Raw genomic sequence first — 21,371 nt, 5'->3', positions numbered from 1 at the left:
ACATCTATTGTCACTTAAGAAGAAATATCCCATTTGCTTGTCCTTAGACTGGATACTTAATAACTATCAAACAGTACCAATATTCTCCTTTCTCAAGCTCCAATTTATTTCAAGTGTGCTTTTGGTTAAATATTTAGAAAAGCACAGCAATTGCTAATAGCAGGACTACTGAAATTTGGCAGCCATTTTTGTTCAATGCCATAAGTTCTCTGTATTTGTTCAAATGCTGTTAAATGACACAAAACTCAAACTGTTCAATTCAATTGCCTGAGTACTTTGTAAAAGAGGGCTTCATAGATTCAAAATTCTGATATTTTAAGTCACAGTAGGCTGTGTAAAAATACTTTTGTTATAGAACATCTGTTGTTTGGTCCATATTGGCTGGCATATTAAAACTACATTTACAATAATGTGTACAATATTTAATAAAGGCCATGGAATAATCTGTTAATGATATTTTTGCAAAGCCATTGAAATTACTTATATAATGAAGCTATCACTATCTGTGCATAATGCTCATTTAAAAAGAAACTTAAAGTGAATAGGCATTCATTTCTTTGATTCTGATCTATTACAATGTTTTAAATCCATATCAGGGGAGAATCACTCCCTCAGAAATTTGTAAGGAATGTTTTCTTTCCCCAAATATTTAAAAGTATGTACTTGGTAAGTGATGACCACAGCTTTGCTTCCAGAATATGTAATCCAGAAAATAAGATAACAAGAAATAATCTGATTCTCTTTAGGTTCAACTGTAAGTAATGTCTATGCATCATTTGAATAATTTGATTAAACAAGCACAATTTGCCATCTCCAACCATGGATATAGTAGAATTATAGCTTATCTCTAATCTTTGGTGTTTGTTACAGTAAAGCAATATTGAGTAATATAATTTGGTTGTAGCTGGTGAGAGGTATTACAAATCTATTTATGAAGATACTTTATAAAGCACTTTATTGTCAATTAATACCTCAAGAACTGTATTCTATATGCAGTTATTAATGCCATTTTACCATCAGTCTCTATATAGTTCCGTTTCAAAGTTCAGCATGTCAGAAACTAGGACCTAGACATGCAAGAAAATTAAAAATCAAAGTAGAACTCGTATCTTCTAATGCACTTTTATCCCTTTATTAAGCCTTGATCCAATATCCGCTCCAACATGGCTTAATTTTCAGCATCTTACAATCTTTCTCTTTGAGTATCCAATGGATTTTAAAGGATTTTATATATAGATATGTGTGTGTACGTGTGTGTGGTGTGTGGTGTGTGTGGTGTGTGGTGTGTGTGGTGTGTGTGTGTGTGGTGTGTGGTGTGGTGTGTGTGTGTGTGGTGTGTGTGTGTGTGTGTGGTGTGTGTGGTGTGTGTGTGTGGTGTGTGTGTGTGGTGTGTGTGTGTGGTGTGTGGTGTGTGTGTGGTGTGTGTGTGTGGTGTGTGTGTGGTGTGTGTGGTGTGTGTGGTGTGTGTGTGTGTGGTGTGTGTGTGTGGTGTGTGTGGTGTGTGTGGTGTGTGTGTGGTGTGTGTGTGTGGTGTGTGTGGTGTGTGTGTGTGGTGTGTGTGTGTGGTGTGTGTGGTGTGTGTGTGTGTGGTGTGTGTGGTGTGTGTGTGGTGTGTGTGGTGTGTGGTGTGTGTGGTGTGTGTGTGTGGTGTGTGGTGTGTGTGGTGTGTGTGTGTGTGTGGTGTGTGTGGTGTGTGTGTGGTGTGTGTGGTGTGTGTGGTGTGTGTGGTGTGTGTGTGGTGTGTGTGTGTGGTGTGTGTGGTGTGTGGTGTGTGTGTGTGTGGTGTGTGTGTGGTGTGTGTGGTGTGTGTGTGGTGTGTGTGTGTGGTGTGTGTGGTGTGTGGTGTGTGTGTGTGGTGTGTGTGTGTGGTGTGTGGTGTGTGTGTGGTGTGTGGTGTGTGTGGTGTGTGTGTGGTGTGTGTGGTGTGTGTGGTGTGTGTGTGGTGTGTGTGTGTGGTGTGTGGTGTGTGTGTGGTGTGTGTGGTGTGTGTGTGGTGTGTGGTGTGTGTGGTGTGTGTGTGTGGTGTGTGTGTGTGGTGTGTGGTGTGGTGTGTGTGGTGTGTGTGTGGTGTGTGGTGTGTGTGGTGTGTGTGTGGTGTGTGGTGTGTGTGGTGTGTGTGGTGTGTGTGGTGTGGTGTGTGTGGTGTGTGTGTGTGGTGTGTGTGGTGTGTGTGGTGTGTGTGTGGTGTGTGGTGTGTGTGTGTGGTGTGTGGTGTGTGTGTGGTGTGTGGTGTGTGTGTGTGGTGTGTGGTGTGTGTGTGGTGTGTGTGTGGTGTGTGGTGTGTGTGTGTGGTGTGTGGTGTGTGTGGTGTGTGTGTGTGTGGTGTGTGTGTGGTGTGTGTGGTGTGTGTGTGTGGTGTGTGTGGTGTGTGTGGTGTGTGTGTGGTGTGTGGTGTGTGTGTGTGGTGTGTGGTGTGTGTGTGGTGTGTGGTGTGTGTGGTGTGTGTGTGGTGTGTGGTGTGTGTGGTGTGTGGTGTGTGTGGTGTGTGTGGTGTGTGTGGTGTGTGTGGTGTGTGTGTGTGTGGTGTGTGTGTGTGTGGTGTGTGTGGTGTGTGTGGTGTGTGGTGTGTGTGGTGTGTGTGGTGTGTGGTGTGTGTGGTGTGTGTGTGTGGTGTGTGTGTGTGTGGTGTGTGTGGTGTGTGTGTGTGGTGTGTGTGGTGTGTGTGGTGTGTGTGTGGTGTGTGGTGTGTGTGTGTGGTGTGTGGTGTGTGTGTGGTGTGTGGTGTGTGGTGTGTGTGTGGTGTGTGGTGTGTGTGGTGTGTGTGTGGTGTGTGGTGTGTGGTGTGTGTGTGGTGTGTGGTGTGTGTGTGTGGTGTGTGTGTGGTGTGTGTTGTGTTGTGTTGTGTTGTGTATATACACAATTTGTTAAATACAGCCTATACGGTCCAGCAAAAGGGATACTTTCTCTTACTTGAATAATAACAAATCATTAAACTGTGTTGCCAGAGGACAAATCTTTATATTACCGTAAATATTGAATGGGCTAAAAGAGATGCAGCAATTGTGATCTTTCATTTAACTGGGCCAATGAATAAACTTGGTCCGCAGGGCACAGGAAAGTCAGTTAAATCACAAGCTGACAGTAATGTACTACTGTTGGTGTAACTGTTCCAGGCCAGGTAAAAAGTTTTTAATTCTGTGTGTAATTAGTATCATAATTTCTATGTAAAAACGATAGTACTTTCAATGTAGGAGTTTAAGATAAATGTTTAGAAATAGAATTCTTCTTAAGTGGATTGGTTTCCATTAGCAGTACTTTTTATTTTGCAGGTGTTACCTGACCCTTTACTATTATTGAAGTTTTGAAAAGAAGCAATTCACTTACTGACATTTTGCCTCATGCAACCGACAAGTTCTTCTGGACTGAAGATCACTACAGAAGGGGGAAAATAATCTTCGCCTGGCCACAAACCACTTTGTCACTGTCAAAGGTACATTACTGTAATGCATATGTTTACTGACAAACCAAATCCTAATCCACTTGCCTGCAGTTCAGAGATTCTGTGGTCAAATGCCTTTCCTTGGGCAAAAAAGATTTTGCTGCTTCATATTACGGAAAATTATACATGCACTCAAAATAAGAAAAAAGTAACAGGGCAAAAGTACTTGTTAATAAAACGATACTCTTTTAAATTTCAGATATCACTTAAAATGTATTTGCATGTCACTTAAAGTATGGTGTATATTAACATAAAAGTTAATTGATAATGTAGTATAAAAATTACTAGCTCTAGGCAAACAGTTAACTATTATATAGAACCTAGAGAAATGCCTAGTCTTCCTAAATTCAGAAAGACAAGTCTACAAAATAAGAGATCATAATCTATTTCAAAGACTAACACAGGTTCACCTACATGATTCTAAGCCATGCCAAAAACAAACAAAAAAATGATTCATGAAAGAAAAGTAAATATAAAGTGGATAGTGTTGTGGCCGCGAATGTGGTAGCCATTTTGATTTGTGGGCACCGATCATTCTACAATCTAGCAGGGAATTTTGATGTGGAGCTTGGGTTGACATTCTATTACAATGGCAAGTGTGAAGAGTTGCTTTCTGGTGTACCATCAGAACAGCCACTGCAATTGTCTTTGTTTGCCAAGGTCATCACCTCCAACATGTGATGTACATTTTCTACGTGAACCATCAACAACCTTGAGAACCAAGGCTTAGAAGCTTACCAGAATGAAAAAAATGTGGTATGTGAGCTTGAAGGTTTAGATTTCGCCCTCCATTTCTTTGAAATACCTTGAACTGTACTAAAAGAAAAAGTTACTGTAGTGTTCCAGTGCTGTTGTAGTCCCCTGTTAAGACTATGATGAAAACAGTGTGATAGGGTTTTTAGTCCAGCTATTGACAGGAGCCATCTGTTGAATGAGGTAGTGCCAGTCTTGCAGATTTACTGATCTTCTTCCGAGGATTCTTGGGAAGCATGCTCCTCTTCTTCCTCCTCCACCTTTTCCTGCAAAAATAAAAATGAGAATTACAATCAAAGAACTTGGATAGAGTTTGTAAAAAACAAACAATTTCCCTATAAACCGAGTTGATTTGGGCTTCCAAGTGCATTTCCCTCCCGTTTGTCTTTTGCACTGTAGAATCCAGGCCAATCCGCAAGGCCGTGGTGCAGCTATGAAACGAAAGTGAAAGGAAGTAGGACTGATCCGCAAAAAGGTAGAAAAATAGATAAAACAAAAAGCACACAAAAAATTGAATGGAGACATTTGAATGGGAATGAGCTGGAGTACTTGTGTACAAGTTAACAGGGGAAGTTACCCTAGAGTTAATGCAAGGAACGGTAACATCGTGGTTATGTTACTGCACTAGTAATCCCGAAGCCTGGACTAATGATCACGAGCTCAAATCCCACCTTAGCAGTTGGGGAATTTACATTCAGTTAATTAAATAAATCTGGAATAAAAAGCTAGTATCAGTAATGGTGACCATGAAACTATCGGATTGTCGTAAAAACCCATCTGCCGTCCTTACCTGGTCTGGCCTATATGCGACTCCAGACCCACAGCAATGTGGTTGACTCTTAACTGCCCTCTGAAATGGCCTAGCAAGCCACTCAGTTGTAACAAACCGCTACGAGAAACAATAATAAGAATATAACCGGATGGACCACGCGGCATCAACCTCGGCACCGGCTTCGGACACGACAACGGCACACCCAGCCCAGTCGACTCCTCACTAACATCTGGGGACGTGTGAGAGCTGTCCCACAGACTAGTGAAGCAACATAGTCATACTCACAGAATCATACCTTTCAGCTAATGTCCCCGACTCCTCCATCCCCATCCCTGGGTATGTCCTGTCCCACCGGCAGGACAGACCCACCAGAGGTGGTGGCACAGTGGTGTACAGTCGGGAGGGAGTGGCCCTGGGAATCCTCAACATTGACTCTGGACCCCATGAAATCTCATGGCTTCAGGCCAAGCATGGGCAAAGAAACCTCCTGCTGATTACCACCTACCGCCCTCCCTCAGCTGATGAATCAGTACTCCGCCATGTTGAATACCACTTGGAAGAAGCACTGAGTAGCAAGGGTACAGAATCTCCATCACCAAGGGTGGCGCGGTAGCACCAAGAGTGGCGCGGTAGCACCACTACTGGCCGAGTCCTGAAGGACATAGCTGCCAGACTGGGCCTGTGGCAGGTGGTGAGAGAACCAACACGAGGGGGAAAACCTACTTGACCTTGTCCAATCTACCTGTCGCAGATGCATCTGTCCATGACAGCACTGGTAGCAGTGACCACCGCACAGTCATTGTGGCAATGAAATCCTGTTTTCACACTGAGGACACCCTCCATCGTGTTGTGTGGCACTACTACCGTGCTAAATGGGACAGATCCAGCAGCTCAAAACTGGGCATCCATGAGGCGCTGTGGGCCATCAGCAGCAGCAGAATTGTATTCCACCACAATCTGTAACCTCATGGCCGAGCATATCCCTCACTCTACCATTACCATCCCTGGTCCAATAAGGAGTGTTCAGGAGCAGTACCAGGTGTGCCTAAAAATGACGTGCCAACCTGGGTAAGCTGCAACACAGGACTACATGCATGCTAAACAGCGGAAGCAGCATGCTATAGACAGAGCTAAGCGATCCCACAATCAACAGATCAGATCAAAGCTTTGTAGTTCTGCCACAATCAGTCGTGAATGGTGGTGGACCATTAAACAACTAACGGGAGGAGGAGGCTCCGTGAATATCCCCATCCTCAATGATGGCGGAGCCCAGCACGCGAGTGCAAAAGACAAGGCTGAAGCGTTTGCAACCATCTTCAGCCAGAAATGCCGAGTGGATGATCCATATCGGCCTCCTCCTGAGGTCCCCACCATCACAGAAGCCAGTCTTCAGCCAATTTGATTCACTCCACGTGATATCAAGAAACGGCTGAGCGCACTGGATACAGCAAAGGCTATGGACCCTGACAACATCCTGGCTATCGTGCTCCAGAACTAGCCATGCCTCTAGCCAAGCTGTTCCAGTACAGCTACAACACTGGCATCTACCCAACAATGTGGAAAACTGTCCAGGTATGTCCTGTCCTGCTTTTTGTGGACAAGTCCAATCCGGCCAATTACTGCCCCATCAGTCTACTCTCAATCATCAGCAAAGTGATGGAAGGTGTTGTCGATAGTGCTATCAAGTGGCACTTACTCACCAATAACCTTCTCACTGATGCTTAGTTTGGGTTCTGCCAGGACCACTCAGCTCCAGACCTCATTACAGCCTTGGTCCAAACATGGACAACAGAGGTGAGCTGAGAGTGACTGCACTTGACATCAAGGCAGCATTTGACCGAGTTTGGCATTAAGGAGCCCTAGTAAAACTGAAGTCAATGGGAATCGGGGGGAAAACTCTCCACTGGCTGGAGTCATACCTAGCACAAAGGAAGATGGTTGTAGTGGTTGTTGGAGGTCAATCATCTCAGCCCCAGGACATCGCTGCTGGAGTTCCTTAGGGCAGTGTCCTAGGCCCAACCACCTTCAGCTGCTTCATCAATGACCTGCCCTCCATCATAAGGTCAGAAGTGGGGATGTTCGCTGATGATTGCACAGTGTTCAATTCCATTTGCAACTCTTCAGAAAATGAAGCAGTCCATACCCGCATGCAGCAAGATCTGGGCGACATTCAGGCTTGGGCTGATAAGTGGCAAGTAATATTCACGCCCCACAAGGCAATGACTATCCCCAACAATACAAGAGTCTAACCACCTTCCCTTGACATTCAACGGCATTACCATTTCCGAATCCCCCACCATCAACATCCTGGGGGTCACCATTGACCAGAAACTTAACTGGACCAGCCACATAAATACTGTGGCAACAAGAGCAGGTCAGAGGCTAGGTATTCTGCAGCAAGTGTCTCACCGCCTGACTTCCCAAAGCCTTTCTGCCATCTACAAGGCACAAGTCAGGAATGTGATGAAATACTCTCCACTTGCCTGGATGAGTGCAGCTTCAACAACACTCAAGAAGTTCAACACCATCCAGGACAAAGCAGCCCGCTTGATTGGCACCTCATCCACCACCTTAAACATTCACTCCCTCCACCACCGGCGCACCGTGGCTGCAAGGTGTACTATCTAGAAGATGCAGTGTAGCGACTCGCCAAGGCTTCTTCGGCAGCACCTCCCAAACCCCCGACCTCTACCACCTAGAAGGACAAGGGCAGCAGGCGCATGGGAACACCATCACCTCCAAGTTCCCCTCCAAGTTACACACCATCCTGACTTGGAAATATATCATGGTGTGGAGATGCTGGTGTTGGACTGGGGTGAACAAATGTAAGAAGTCACACAACACCAGGTTATAGTCCAACAGCTTTATTTGAAATCACAAGCTTTCGGAGCGCTGCTCCTTCATCAGGTGAAGTGGAGAGATGCATAAAGATACATGTAATGTTTTCCTGACTGACCTGTTTGAACACCATTCACACCTTTGTTTGCTGTGATTATCTCTCTGCCGAGGTGTGATAAATGGCAATTAGAAAGATTACCTGTAAACATCTGACATTATTCTCTGACAATATAAGCTGTGTCTTTATGCATCTCTCCACTTCACCTGACGAAGGAGCAGCACTCCAAAAGCTTGTGATTTCAAATAAAGCTGTTGGACTATAACCTGGTGTTGTGTGACTTCTTACATTTGGAAATATATCGCCGTTCCTTCAGCATCTCTGGGTCAAAATCCTGGAACACCCTCCCTAACAGCATTGTGGGAGTACCTTCACTACATGGACTACAGCGGTTCAAGATGGCGGCTCACCACCACCTTCTCAAGGGCAATTAGGGATGGGCAATAAATGTTGGCCTTGCCAGCGACGCTCATATACCGGAGGAACAATAAAAAAAATGTTAAACACCATGAAAGGTAAACCCTGGAACAGTCCAAGGGAGTTGGGAATAGTTTTTTTTTAATGCATTTGCACAATGTGCACTGAGCGAAGGGATAATAATTACCCCTAGTGTAACTTTTTCATGTAATTTTCTTAAGCTTCATGAACTACAAACTTCTAAATTTAAAAAAGCTCAGCGAGCAATTATATTGTACTCTTATTAAACACCAACATCTTCCTGAAGAAGCAGCTCAACTGTAAAACTTCACCTGGAAGATTAGGCATACTGGGATATGAGGGAGACAACAGGAGTCAGACCTTGCACTGAGTCCATACAATTCCCCAAGTGTTCTCCCATCAATTGAGAAGTAAGACAAAGCGTTGAGTGATTAATGTGCCCACAGAGTCAGCTGAAAGGGCATCACTAAAAGTCTGCCTTGCAGAATAACCAAGATGGCTACTGCCACTGGCCCCAAAGATCTGAGCTGGGCCTTAGTTGTGAATCTATGAAATAATGTGAGGGATAATCTGACTATCCAAAAAAAAATGTTCTCCAGGTAGATAAATTACATCAGGAACCTGACTCCTATTTTCAACTTCTCCAAGTTCACTAAATGGACTAGCGTGTCAAAAATGGAGAGTGAACGGGGAACATATCCCTCAGTTTGTCCTGAAATATACTCTTCCTAGCAAGTTGTCCAGATGTGGGTAAATGCTTAGCCCTTGAGGCAGAGACATGTGACTATTACAGGCAGACATAAAGGTCCTGAGCGGCAATACTGAAAAAAGAGGCCAATCTTGTATGAGTAACATCTGCTCACTGTCTGGTGCTGGTGGATAGTAGGATCAAGTTTGAAGAAGTTTTCCTGGATTACAAATTTGTAATAGGTCTAAACCCACCCCCACCCCCACCCCCTACCCCCACCCCTACCCCCACCCACACCCTCACCTCCTACCCCCACCCCTACCCCCACCCCCACCCCCACCCCCACCATGTACTTAAGGATGTAAAAACAATGAAAATGTAATCATCTCCTTTTCTGGTTTAGTATCTTCCCATATTCTTAATAGGAACATTAGAACATAGGAACAGGTAGGCCATTCAGCCCCTCGAGTGTTCCACCATTCTCAGATCATGGCTGACCTGGACCTGAATTCCATTTACCCGTCTTTAATCCATATCCCTTGATACCCTTACCTAACAAAAATCTATTGATCTCAGTCTTGAAAATTTCAACTGACCCAGCATCCAACCTTTTGGGGGAAGCGAGTTCTAGATTTCCACTATCCTTTCAGAGAAAAAGTGCTTCCTGATTTCACTCCTGAATGGCCTACCTCTAATTTGAAGATTGTGTCCCCTTGTTCTAGATTCCCCCACTAGAAGAAATAGCTTCTCTGGGCCTACCCTATTGAATCCTTTGTCATTTTAAACAGCTCAATTTGTCATCCTTCAAACTTCTATACTCAAGGGAAATGAAAATCTGTGCTTAATGAAAATATTTATCTTTTTCTAGTCTTGTGTTGAGCTAGCTGATCTCAACTAGGGTGGCAGCAGAGTTGCAGCAATTATAGAATTATAGAAAGTTACAGAACGGAAACAGCCACATGATCCATCAAGTCTGTGCTGGTGCTTTTTTCCATGTGAGCCACATTGTCTAATCCCACTCTCCTACTCACTTCCAATACTTCCCTTTTTCAACAACGAACTAATTCCCTTTCTACAGTACTTATGGTCCCTGTTTCAATAATGGTTTGTGGCAGAGAATTCCACCTCCTAACCACCCACTGTGCAAATACATTCTTTCTAACCTCGTTCAGCTCCTGTGCTGCTGGTTGCACCTCGTCGCGGATCAGCTCAGGCATATTCAGTGAGTCACAGTCCATTTCAATAATTGGGGCCTGCTGATGTTGGAAATGCCTCTGATTGGGAGCTTGCCCCACTGAGGGACAGGAAATAGTGTGCAGATGCAGGATTTAAGGCCTGCAGCAGCTTCAAGGGTCATTTTTATTATCATCCAAATGTCGGAAAGATCTGTTGTAGGGCGCAGAGTCCCTTAGTTTGCAGATTCAGATGGTATAGTGCTGCTACAGCAAGTTATGTCAAGAAAGATGGCCCTCCTTGGAACAGACAGAAAGGAGAGCTGCTCAGGGCCAGTAGAAGGAGATAGCTGGAGTAGGACTGCAAGGAAAAAGACCAATTCATGGCCATAGAGTGCCAGAACAAGTTTAATGATCTTACCAGATCAGGCAAGGTGAGAGGACCCAGCCACACCTTCCAAAACTGCATACGACTAAACCACTTGCACTGACCACCCCCTCATACTGTGTTAAAATATTTCAAATGCTTATCATCAATGCCCATGGAATAAGAAGGTGCCCTTTACTACACCAGCCTTCATTGGAAGTGTCTATTCACTCACATCCTTATATGCATTCACACCACATAAGCCTCACAAAGCATGTTGGATTCACCTGTCATCAGATCCATCATGGCAGGCGGACACCTAAATGTTATTGTAAGTGATAGGTTATTCTCACTTTTTACTTTATTTTTAAGGGGAAAAAAACAGCTCATAACAGCTAGGAGAAAATGGTGACAATGAGTCATATGAAACTCTCGCATCACTCTTTCTACTGAAAGTAACAAGTTTGTTCCTCATGAAACCATTCTGACGCCTCCTCTTTTTGTACTTTAGATGTGCAACAACAAGAGGGACAAGCAGGCTCTCAGCACCTGGCACTGTCACAGACCCTCCTTTTTGTTCATCCCCCCCCTCCCTTTCCCTGCCCCTGCACCTGCTTAAAATCGGTTACATCTCTAACTTCTTCCAGTTCTGATGAAAGGTCATCGACCTGAAACGTTAACTCTCTTTCTCTCTCCACAGATGCTGCCTGGCCTGCTGAGTATTTCCAGCATTTGCGGTTTCTATTTCAGATTTCCTGCATCCGCAGTATTTTGCTTTTGTCTAAGGATGAGAGGATTTAGTTATGGAGAGGCAGTAGAGAAACTGAGACTCCTTCAGAGAGCAGGTGAAGGTACAACAGGTTGAAAGGCTGTAGTGTATGTAACCGTTCACCTTTAAGAGAACTATTTTAGGTGTGGCACTACTTGTTTGGCTTCTGTATACGGTAATACCGACGGTGACCACACCCGTATATAAGTGCTGTGGCATGATTTATAGGGCAGATTCGCCCTGACCTTCGAATAGTAAAGTCCTGTTTGTTTGTTACTCCTGAAGTCTGTGTCGTTATTAACTGCACAACCCACAGACTTTACAGTGGCGACGAGTCCGATCGTACCCTGCGGCAAGACTACCAAAGCAACTAAAGAGCGTCGAAGAGAGGCAACCGCCCTCGTCGTTCTGCTGGGAGAAAACACGAGGCTGCAGCAATAGAAAGGAGGAAGACTTTAGCAACAAAAGCTTCCATCAGCAACAGGCACTGACTGTCCCTTCTGCCACGGTGCGGAGTGAGCCGATCAGCAGGAAGCAAGGCGGCCACGGAGACTGTGAGTAAGGGAAAGTGTAAAGAATATCCGGAGGATAAGGGCTGTGCACTCGACCACGGTCGAGGGGGAAAGGAGCCGGACGGGAAGTTGGGTCCAACGGCGTCGTGAGACAGCCAGACCGCGATCGGCGGGAAAGCCGGGCAGCGACCGAAGCCACGAAGCGCTGAGACCGGGAGCGTATGCGCGGGAAGAGAGAAACTCAGCCGCAGCCGGGGAGGGAAGCACCGGACTGCGAGAGGGCTGGGAGGCGAATGGGAACCGAGCGTGCGGGAGAAACAGAGCCGACCAAGGGAGACTGCGCGAGAGCCAGTCCAGCGGCTGAACTGTTCTCCGCCAACGGGAGTACCCAGCGCCGGTAGAGCCGAGCGGGCGGGAGAGAGAGAGACAGAGCCGAGCAAGGGGAGAGAGACTGCGCGAGAGCCAGTCCAGCGGCTGAACTGTTCTCCGTCAACGGGGTGTACCCAGAGCCGGTAGAGCCGTGCGAGCGGGAGAGAGAGACAGAGCCGAGTAAGGGGAACTGTGCGAGAGCCAGCCCAGTGGCTGAACCTGTCCGCTGTGAGGAAAGCGTACCCCTCCCACCAGGGAAGAAACGCGGGAAGCCGCCATTAGGCGGAGAAGACGACAGACGCGGGAAACCGCCATTGAAGGGGCGGGGAGAGAAGGAAAGAGCGGGAAACCGCCATTTTCGCGGGAAAAGCCGCCATCTTAGAAAAAAAAAAGAAATAATAATTTAAAGAAATACTTGTGTTGTTCCCAAAGAGAGGAAGATGCCTAAGCGTGGTAACATCAACAATTTTAATTCCGAGGTAGAAGACTGGGCCACGTACGTGGAATGCATTGAGATCTATTGTGAGGCCAATAAAATAGAAGAAGATGACAAAGCTATAACCTTGCTGAACTCGATGGGCGCAAAGACATACGGGCTCTTGAAGCATCTACTAGCACCAGCTAAACCGGCGGATCAGACTTTCGATGATATTGTGGCTGTCCTGAAGGACCACTTGAACCCTACACCGTTGATGTTGGCTGAACGATTCAAATTCTATGCGAGAACGCAACGGAAAGACGAAAGCAACGCAGAATACTTGGTCGAACTGCGGAGACTAGCGAAATACTGCCAGTTTGGAGGGAATCTGACAGAGGCATTGCGAGACAAGTTCGTGTGCGGGTTGGCAAAGGAAGGAACGCAAAAGCGACTACTCGAAGAGAACGACCTTACACTTGACAGGGCTGTCCTTATTGCAGCATCGCACGAAGCCGCAGCGAAGGGAACTGCGGAAATGCAGCTAAAGACAGCAGCACTAAGTGTGGATCAAATTACCTCGACAACAACAAAATGCTATCGTTGTGGGAAGACAACACACGACCAGAACCAATGCTGGTTTAAGAACCAGGAATGTAGGAAATGTGGCAAACTGGGTCACATAGCTAAGGTATGCCGGTCAGGGAAGAAGACCAACAACCAAAGGACCAACAACCAAAGGAAGCCATCACAGGAAAGGTACAACAAGGTACACAAGGTGGCTGAGAAGAGTTCAGACGAACAGAATTCAGACTCAGACCCAAACGGCCAGGAGCTGGGTAGTCTGAGAATTCACAATGTGAGTAAGGAAGCTGACCTACAAACTATCTGGGTCATGCTGAAAATAGCTGGAATCCAAGTGAAAATGGAGTTGGACACTGGATCAGCTCTATCAGTCATAAATCGAAGGGATTACCACCGGCTATTCTCACACATACCCTTAAGAGATACCAAGTTCGTATTGCAGACATACACGGGGCATAAAGTATACCCCATGGGAAAGATAAGAGTCAAAGTGAGAGATGGGGTAAAGAACACCCAAGAATGAACTTATACGTACTACATGAGGGAGGACCACCACTTCTAGGACGGGAGTGGATCAAGAAAATAGACATGGAATGGCACTATCTAAAAGCCATAACGAGTGAGGACTCGGTGCAGACAAGCAGCTCAGATTCTGAAACGGATGACGATAAGACCAACCCAAATATGAAAGACAAGGCTGAAATGGACTTGCCGACGAAGGTTGGAAAAACGAAGGCATGCATAAAGGCTTATGCTCCAGAGAAGAACAAAGTTTCAGAACAGAACTCCACCGAACAACGACAACAATTAGAACAATTGAGTTACCGTCTCGTACAAGAGATGAAAACAATGAAAAAGTTCTATGACACCGAATGGGAGAATCTGGAAAGACAACAGAAGCAGCTAGCTCAAGCAGAGAGCGACCATAGAGCCATCGTGACCAATTACCGATCACATCTCCCTTATGATGTTCAGGAGTTAGAATATTTGCATGATCTAGAGATACAGCATAAAGGCAAACCACGCTACACTGAGGATTTTGTTCTGCAATTGGAGACGGAGCTAGTGCAGGCAAGGTTAAGAGAAGCTGAATTGCAGTGTGCACTTAAAGAGATGCAGAAAAAAATCTTGGACATAGAAAAGAGAAACGCTTCTTTACCTGATGAGAATAATGTGGCCATGTTGCAAGAGGAGCTTATAGGGGCGAAACTGAAAGAAGCTAAGCAAAGGATGTTGGAACTTGAAACACAGAACCAAATCAGCAGTAACCAGCTATGTCGAGCAGAGAAGGAGTGCAATGGTCTACAGGAGAAGGTGCAATATCTCTCAGCCCAGAATAAGGGACTACTTGATATACCTATCAATTCGTCCAATAAAAAGCGACGGGTTAGGAACGTAACTAAAGGTTTTTATTGACTAAATAACAGAGCCCACCCTCGTGGGTGATCGGGTCCAACAAGGAGGAATACCAGCCAGTCGACTACCTTTATACCTGGGCAGGTAGGTGGAGCCATGGGCGGAGTCGGAGGTGGTCAGCCCAGGTATAACAGCGCGACAAGAGGCGACCTCGTATAGTGATACAACAGTGAGAACAGTGATAACAATACAACAGTGATAACTATAGTGTAACGATAGTGAACGATAAAAGTGGTTTACCACATTCACCCCTTGTTTAGATTTGAGTCCGGCGGGGTGAAGTGTACTACCAGTTCTGGTATGTCAGTCTGTCCGGAGGCCTCGTGAGCCTCTCCGATCGTCGCAGCGGCGGTGCTGCATTATCCGGTGTTAATGCTGGTGTCTGCGTGGTCGGCGAAGGCTCGTGGGGTTCCGGCATGCCGTCTACCTGGGCTGGAATTGGGGGGGTGGTGGGGGGGGGTAAAGGTGGTGTCTCCGGAGTGCCCGAGGGTGCGAGGTCTCGTAAGGAGACAGTGTCCTCCCGCCCGTCTGGGTAAGCCACGTAGGCGTACTGGGGGTTGGCGTGCAGGAGGTTCACCCTCTCGACCAGGGGGTCCGTTTTATGCGCCCTCACGTGCTTTCACAGCAAGACGGGCCCCGGAGAGGTCAGCCAGGTTGGTAGAGTGGTTCCCGTAGTCGACTTCCTGGGGAAAACAAACATTCGTTCATGGGGGGTGGCGTTAACGGCAGTGCAAAGTAGTGACCGGATGGAGTGCAGCGCTGTCGGGAGGACTTCCTGCCAGCGGGAGGTTGGGAGGCCCTTAGACTTTAAGGCTAAGAGGACGGCCTTCCATACCGTCGCATTCTCTCTTTCCACCTGGCCGTTCCCTCGGGGGTTGTAGCTGGTGGTCCTACTTGCTGCAATACCTCTCGCTAGTAGGAACTGACGGAGTTCCTCGCTCATGAAGGAGGAGCCCCGGTCACTATGTATATAGTTCGGGAACCCGAACAAGGCGAAGAGGTCGTTCAGGCACTTGATGACCGTGGTACTGGTCATGTCTGGGCAGGGGAAGGCAAAAGGGAAACGGGAGTACCCATCAACGATGTTGAGGAAGTACACATTGCGGTCAGATGACGGTAGAGGCCCCTTAAAGTCGATGCTCAGGCGCTCGAAGGGGCGGGTGGCCTTGATCAGGCTTGCTCTGTCCGGCCTATAGAAGTGCGGTTTGCACTCGGCGCAGGTCTGGCAGTTCCTGGTCATGGTCCTGACCTCCTCGATGGAGTAGGTCAGGTTGCGGGCCTTAATGAAATGGTAAAGTCTGGTGACCCCGGGGTGGCAGAGGTCGTTGTGGAGGGTCTGAAGTCTATCAATATGCGCGCTGGCGCATGTAATTCGTGAAAGAGCATCAGGGGGTTCGTTCAGCTTACCTGGCCGGTACAAGATATCATAATCGTAGGTGGATAGCTCGATTCTCCACCTCAAGATCTTGTCATTCTTGATTTTGCCCCTCAGCTTGTTATTAAACATGAAAGCAACCGAACGTTGGTCGGTGAGGAGGGTAAATCGTTTGCCTGCCAGGTAATGCCTCCAGCGCCGTACCGCCTCCACAATTGCCTGGGCTTCCTTCTCGACCGACGAGTGTCGGATCTCGGGGCCCTGTAGGGTCCTTGAGAAGAAGGCCACCGGCCTCCCCTCCTGGTTAAGGGTAGCGGCTAGGGCGAAGTCGGATGCATCGCTCTCCACTTGGAAGGGGATGGACTCATCCACTGCGTGCATTGTGGCCTTGGCTATGTCTCCCTTGATGAGGGAGAAGGCCGCGCACGCTTCCTCCATGAGGGGGAAGGATGTGGACTTCATGAGGGGTCTGGCTTTGTCCGCATAATTGGGCACCCATTGGGCATAGTAGGCGAAGAGCCCCAGGGTTCTCTTAAGTGCCTTAGGGCAGTGGGGGAGGGGTAGCTCCATGAGGGGGCGCATTCTTTCGGGGTCGGGGCCGATGAGTCCGTTCTCTACTACACAGCCAAGGATGGCAAGGCGCGAGGTGTTAAACACACATTTCTCCTTATTGTAGGTGAGGTTCAGCCGTTGGGCCGTACGGAGGAATTTCTCCAGATTCACGTCATGGTCCTGCCGGTCGCGGCCGCAGATGGTGACGTTATCTAGATAGGGGAATATGGCCTGCAGTCCGTTCTGGTCAACCATCCGGTCCATCTCCCTTTGGAAGACCAAGACCCCGTTGGTGACACCGAAGGGGACCCTAAGGAAGTGGTATAGGCGCCTATTCGCCTCGAAGGCGGTGTACTGGCGGTCCTCGGGGTGGATAGGGAGTTGGTGGTAGGCCGACTTAAGGTCGATGGTCGAGAATACGCGGTATTGTGCAATCTGATTGACCATGTCAGATATGCGGGGAAGGGGGTATGCGTCCAGCTGGGTGTATCTGTTTATGGTCTGGCTGTAGTCGATGACCAGGCGATTTTTATCGCCGGTCTTAACGACCACGACCTGGGCACGCCAGGGGCTGTTGCTCCCCTCGATAATGCCCTCTTTCAGGAGGCGCCGCACCTCAGAGCTAATGAAGGCTCTGTCCCCAGCGCTGTACCGCCTGCTCTTGGTAGCGACGGGTTTGCAGTCAGGGGTGAGGTTAGCGAACAGGGAAGGTGGCGGCACCTTGAGGGTGGATAGGCTGCAGGTGTTACGCGGTGGGCGGTTTAACATTCGCTGGTTGTCGACTGTGAGTGGGGGGAGGGGTCCACCGTATGCTAGGGTTACACTTTGGAGGTGGGATTGGAAGTCCAGCCCTAGTAGGACGGCAGCGCAGAGCTGGGGGAGGACGAGGAGTTTAAAATTTTTATACTCCGTACCCTTAACCGACAAGGTCACAACACAGTAGCCGCTAATGTCCGTGGCGTGGGACCTCGATGCCATCGAGATTCGGTTGCGCGTTGGCAGGACAGGGAGGGAGTAGTGGCTCACCGTGTCTGGGTGGATGAAGCTCTCCGTGCTTCCGCTGTCGAACAGGCAGGTCGTGGCGTGGCCGTTTACTTTGATGTCCATCATCGACTTGGACAGGTGGTGTGGGCGGGCTTGATCCAGAGTGACGGAGGCTAGTGTGTAGGTAAGCGAGTCGTTGTCGTCTGCGGGCGAGGCGGTCGTCGGGTCCGGGGGCCCGGTGGCAGTCGGGCGTGGTGGGTAAAATGGCGTCTCCCACGAGGTAGGACAAAATGGCGGAGAAGATGGCTGCCCCCATAACTCACATGAGGCACTATTGGGGTCGGTTGCCTTGATCAAAGATGGCCACCCCCATGACTCACGTGTGGGGATGCTGGCCTCAGTTGCCTTGAAAGAAGATGGCCGCCCCCACAGTTCGCATGAGGCACTGCTGGCCTCTGAAGATCCGCTCCTGCAGGCCTTAGAGAAGTGGCCTTTCTTCCTGCAGGTTGAGCAGGTAGAGTTCCTGGCTGGGCAGCGCGACCTCGGGTGCTTCTCCTGGCCGCAAAAGAAGCAGCCGGCGGCCCGATCGCGGGTGCCCAATGTCGGAGCCGGTACCGGGGGTGGCGGTCCCGGTCGGGTCCGGGACGCCGACGCTGAGGTAGGTCCCGGGGGCGGCGCTGCGAAGGGTATTGCGGTAGGGGTCGGGCCCGAGTCCCAGGGTCGCGAGCAGTACCTGGAAAACGCCTCCTGGTCCTGATGGGCCACCTCTAGGGAGAGAGCGAGGGCTTCAGCTTTGTCCAGGTCGAGGTCTTTAGCTTCAAGCAGTCTTTGCCGTGAGTAGTCGGACCGTAGGCCTTTCACAAAGGCATCGCGGATATTATCTTCCGTATTTTCAACAGCCGTCACCGCTTTAAAGTCACAGTTCCTGCCGAGTGCTCTTAGCGCCCGTAAAAATTCAGCTACAGACTCTCCTGGCTGTTGCGGGCGGGATCTTAGGAGGTGCCTGGTGTACATGTAATTTACCGGGCTCCGGTACTGCTGTTTCAGTAGGTTGATAGCGGCCTCGTATGTAGTCGTGTCCTGGGTGAGTGCGTATACTCTCGGGCTCGCTTGGGCGTTCAGAACTCTTAGTTTGGATCTCTGAGGGACGCCGGATTCTTCCAGGTAGGATTCGAAGCAGTCCAGCCAGTGTTTGAAGTTGAGGGCTGAGTTTGCTGCCTGTGGGTTTAGATCCAGGTACGGTGGTTTGAGGGCTTGCAGCCAAGCCGGCTGGTGTGGCTGGTGTAGCCCGGTGTCTGAAAGCTGCTGTGGCTGTGCTTCTGGGAGGGCTTCTGGCTGGCCAGTAGTAGACATCTTTAAAATTTAGTCAATAAAATTGATATACCTATCAATTCGTCCAATAAAAAGTGACGAGTTAGGAACGTAACTAAAGGTTTTTATTGACTAAATAACAGAGCCCACCCTCGTGGGTGATCGGGTCCAACAAGGAGGAATACCAGCCAGTCGACTACCTTTATACCTGGGCAGGTAGGTGGAGCCATGGGCGGAGTCGGAGGTGGTCAGCCCAGGTATAACAGCGCGACAAGAGGCGACCTCGTATAGTGATACAACAGTGAGAACAGTGATAACAATACAACAGTGATAACTATAGTGTAACGATAGTGAACGATAAAAGTGGTTTACCACACTACTCACTCAGTTAAATGAAAGTAAAGGGAAAATGGCTGAGATAGACTGCAAGAATAAAGAAGATTTGATGGCAGTGAGACTTCGAGAGGCAGATAGCATAGCAGCCTTGGCTGAACTCCAACAGAAAATTGCGAAAGAAGCAAATGAAGAGGAATCTTCAGGAAGCCAGGATTTTATTCCAGTTCTTCTCTACGACTCCTTACAAGCAGAGTGTGAGAAGTTGAAAGAACAGTATGAACAGGCCCAGGCTACAATTCTGGAGGGGGTTAACTCGGCAACCTCCGAAAAGCTAGTTTCAGTAGAAGCATATGAGCAACTAAAGGTTGAACATGAGCAAGAAGTCCAAAGGCTGCAGGAAATTCTTGATGAGCTCAAGGCCAAGACAGACTCATCGGTAGAAGTTCCATCCATAGAGGAGAAATTAGAGGTGAAAGACATGGCAGAACATGAAAGGCAAGATGTCCAAGAACTCAGAAAATTATTGAAGGAAACCCAAGACAAATATGAGGCGGCAATGACCGAGGTTCAACAACTTGAAGAACAGATTCAACTGGGAATCCTTTCAGCGGAAGAAAAGGAAACTGTAAGAAACACAGAGACTGTAAGACATGAGCTAGAGAGCATCATGGCACAAGAGCTAGATAGCATCATGGCACAACTTCTCCGAGCGCTGAAAGCCAAAGTCCAAGAGGAAAAGAAGGTGAAAGCATTGGAGGAAAAGGTGGATGAAATGGAGAAGACTCTGATTCACAGTGTTCCCGCGGAAGAGTTAACGGTCAGCCAACTCCTTCATATGTTGAGGGACAAGACTCTGCAATGGGAACAATCTGAACACGAGCTTCAATCTTCAGAGGGAAGGAGTTCGGAGCTCTCAAAAGTTACGGATATAGCTGAGGGTGCAACACAGATTTTACTGGGATGCCAAAAGTACGCTGAATCACGTCAATGGGAACAACAGACTGTTGAAACAGATGCTCCAGTAGAAGGATTGAATAGCCCGATCAATCAATCTCCGATGGAAGGGGAAGTATTGAAGTCATTAGTGAAGGATTTGCAGGAAACCCAGGAAGAGTGGGATGAATATGAACGCATAAAGAAGTCTCTTCAGGAAAGATGTCTAGGGAGGGAACAACAGTCGGCTAACGTCCAGTGGGGTAAGGAAGAAGTAGCAGGCCCTCTCGCTAGACTAGCTCAGGATGACACCGAATATTACCATGACCTGTTGAGTGACACGGAATATTACGAGGACTTGGTCTGCCCAGCTTGTGATGAAAACTCCCAAAGTGCAGAAATCAGGATGAAGCACTTAAAGTCTAAAGAACATAGGGAGATGGTGGCGCTACAGCTGGCAGCTGATAAGGGAGCCCCGAGAGTCTCCAAGAAGCAAAAAAGGAAAAGCCGAAGCCGAAGATGATAACCATCTAAATCATTATTACTTCTAATGGGAAAGTAGGGAAAAATTACGAAGGCAGTCCAGCTGTTTGTAAAAGTCAGCACTGCTGGTTCAGCAGGACAGAAGTTCAAGCTGTTACGTCAAGGGAAAGACTATTGGATGAGTCACGCTAGCAATGTGAACCGGCTACACCACAGAGATGTTGTTCGGACCGAGTCAAGACCAGAGACTGAATCGTGAACTGTTTTCCGCAGAGACTATATCTGTAAATTGTTTTACATGAAGTTGAATATATGTTATGTTAATGGGGAATACGTATGTTGTAAGCTAAAAAGGGAGGATTGTAGTGTATGTAACCGTTCACCTTTAAGAGAACTATTTTAGGTGTGGCACTACTTGTTTGGCTTCTGTATACGGTAATACCGACGGTGACCACACCGGTATATAAGTGCTGTGGCATGATTTATAGGGCAGATTCGCCCTGACCTTCGAATAGTAAAGTCCTGTTTGTTTGTTACTCCTGAAGTCTGTGTCGTTATTAACTGCACAACCCACAGACTTTACAAAGGCCTCTTTCTGTGCTGTACAATTCTGTGATTCCTGTTGACATAGATCATTGGTGAAGGGAGTATGGCAATGTAACTGCAATCTATGACTCCTTGAACCTTTGGGAATCCAGTCACTCTCAGATTGTAGTGCCTTGTCATGCTGTCATTGGTTGTCCATGGGAAAGGAAATTAAACTGCTCTGGCAAAGAATGCATCTGTGACTTGCTTAATGAATATGT

General features: G+C 47.8%; 1 protein-coding gene across 1 annotated transcript in view; it reads right to left on the bottom strand.

The window, feature by feature from the left end:
• Positions 1-2,807: 2,807 nt before the first annotated feature.
• The window catches only part of LOC147105233 (high mobility group protein HMG-I/HMG-Y-like), a 134,019-nt gene continuing 115,455 nt past the window's right edge, over positions 2,808-21,371 (bottom strand). The window contains exon 6 of the mRNA XM_086011388.1: positions 2,808-4,458. Coding sequence (XP_085867514.1) covers positions 4,396-4,458 — 63 coding nt within the window. The 3' untranslated portion in view covers positions 2,808-4,395. The remainder of the gene's footprint in view (positions 4,459-21,371) is intronic.

The sequence above is a fragment of the Somniosus microcephalus genome, chromosome 18 (genome assembly GCF_052327205.1).
Source record: "Somniosus microcephalus isolate GS21.2 chromosome 18, FLI_Smic_1.0, whole genome shotgun sequence".
In the NCBI taxonomy this organism is placed as follows: domain Eukaryota; kingdom Metazoa; phylum Chordata; class Chondrichthyes; order Squaliformes; family Somniosidae; genus Somniosus; species Somniosus microcephalus.
Note: the sequence above shows the minus strand (reverse complement) of the source record. Positions and strands in the feature narration are given on the sequence as shown.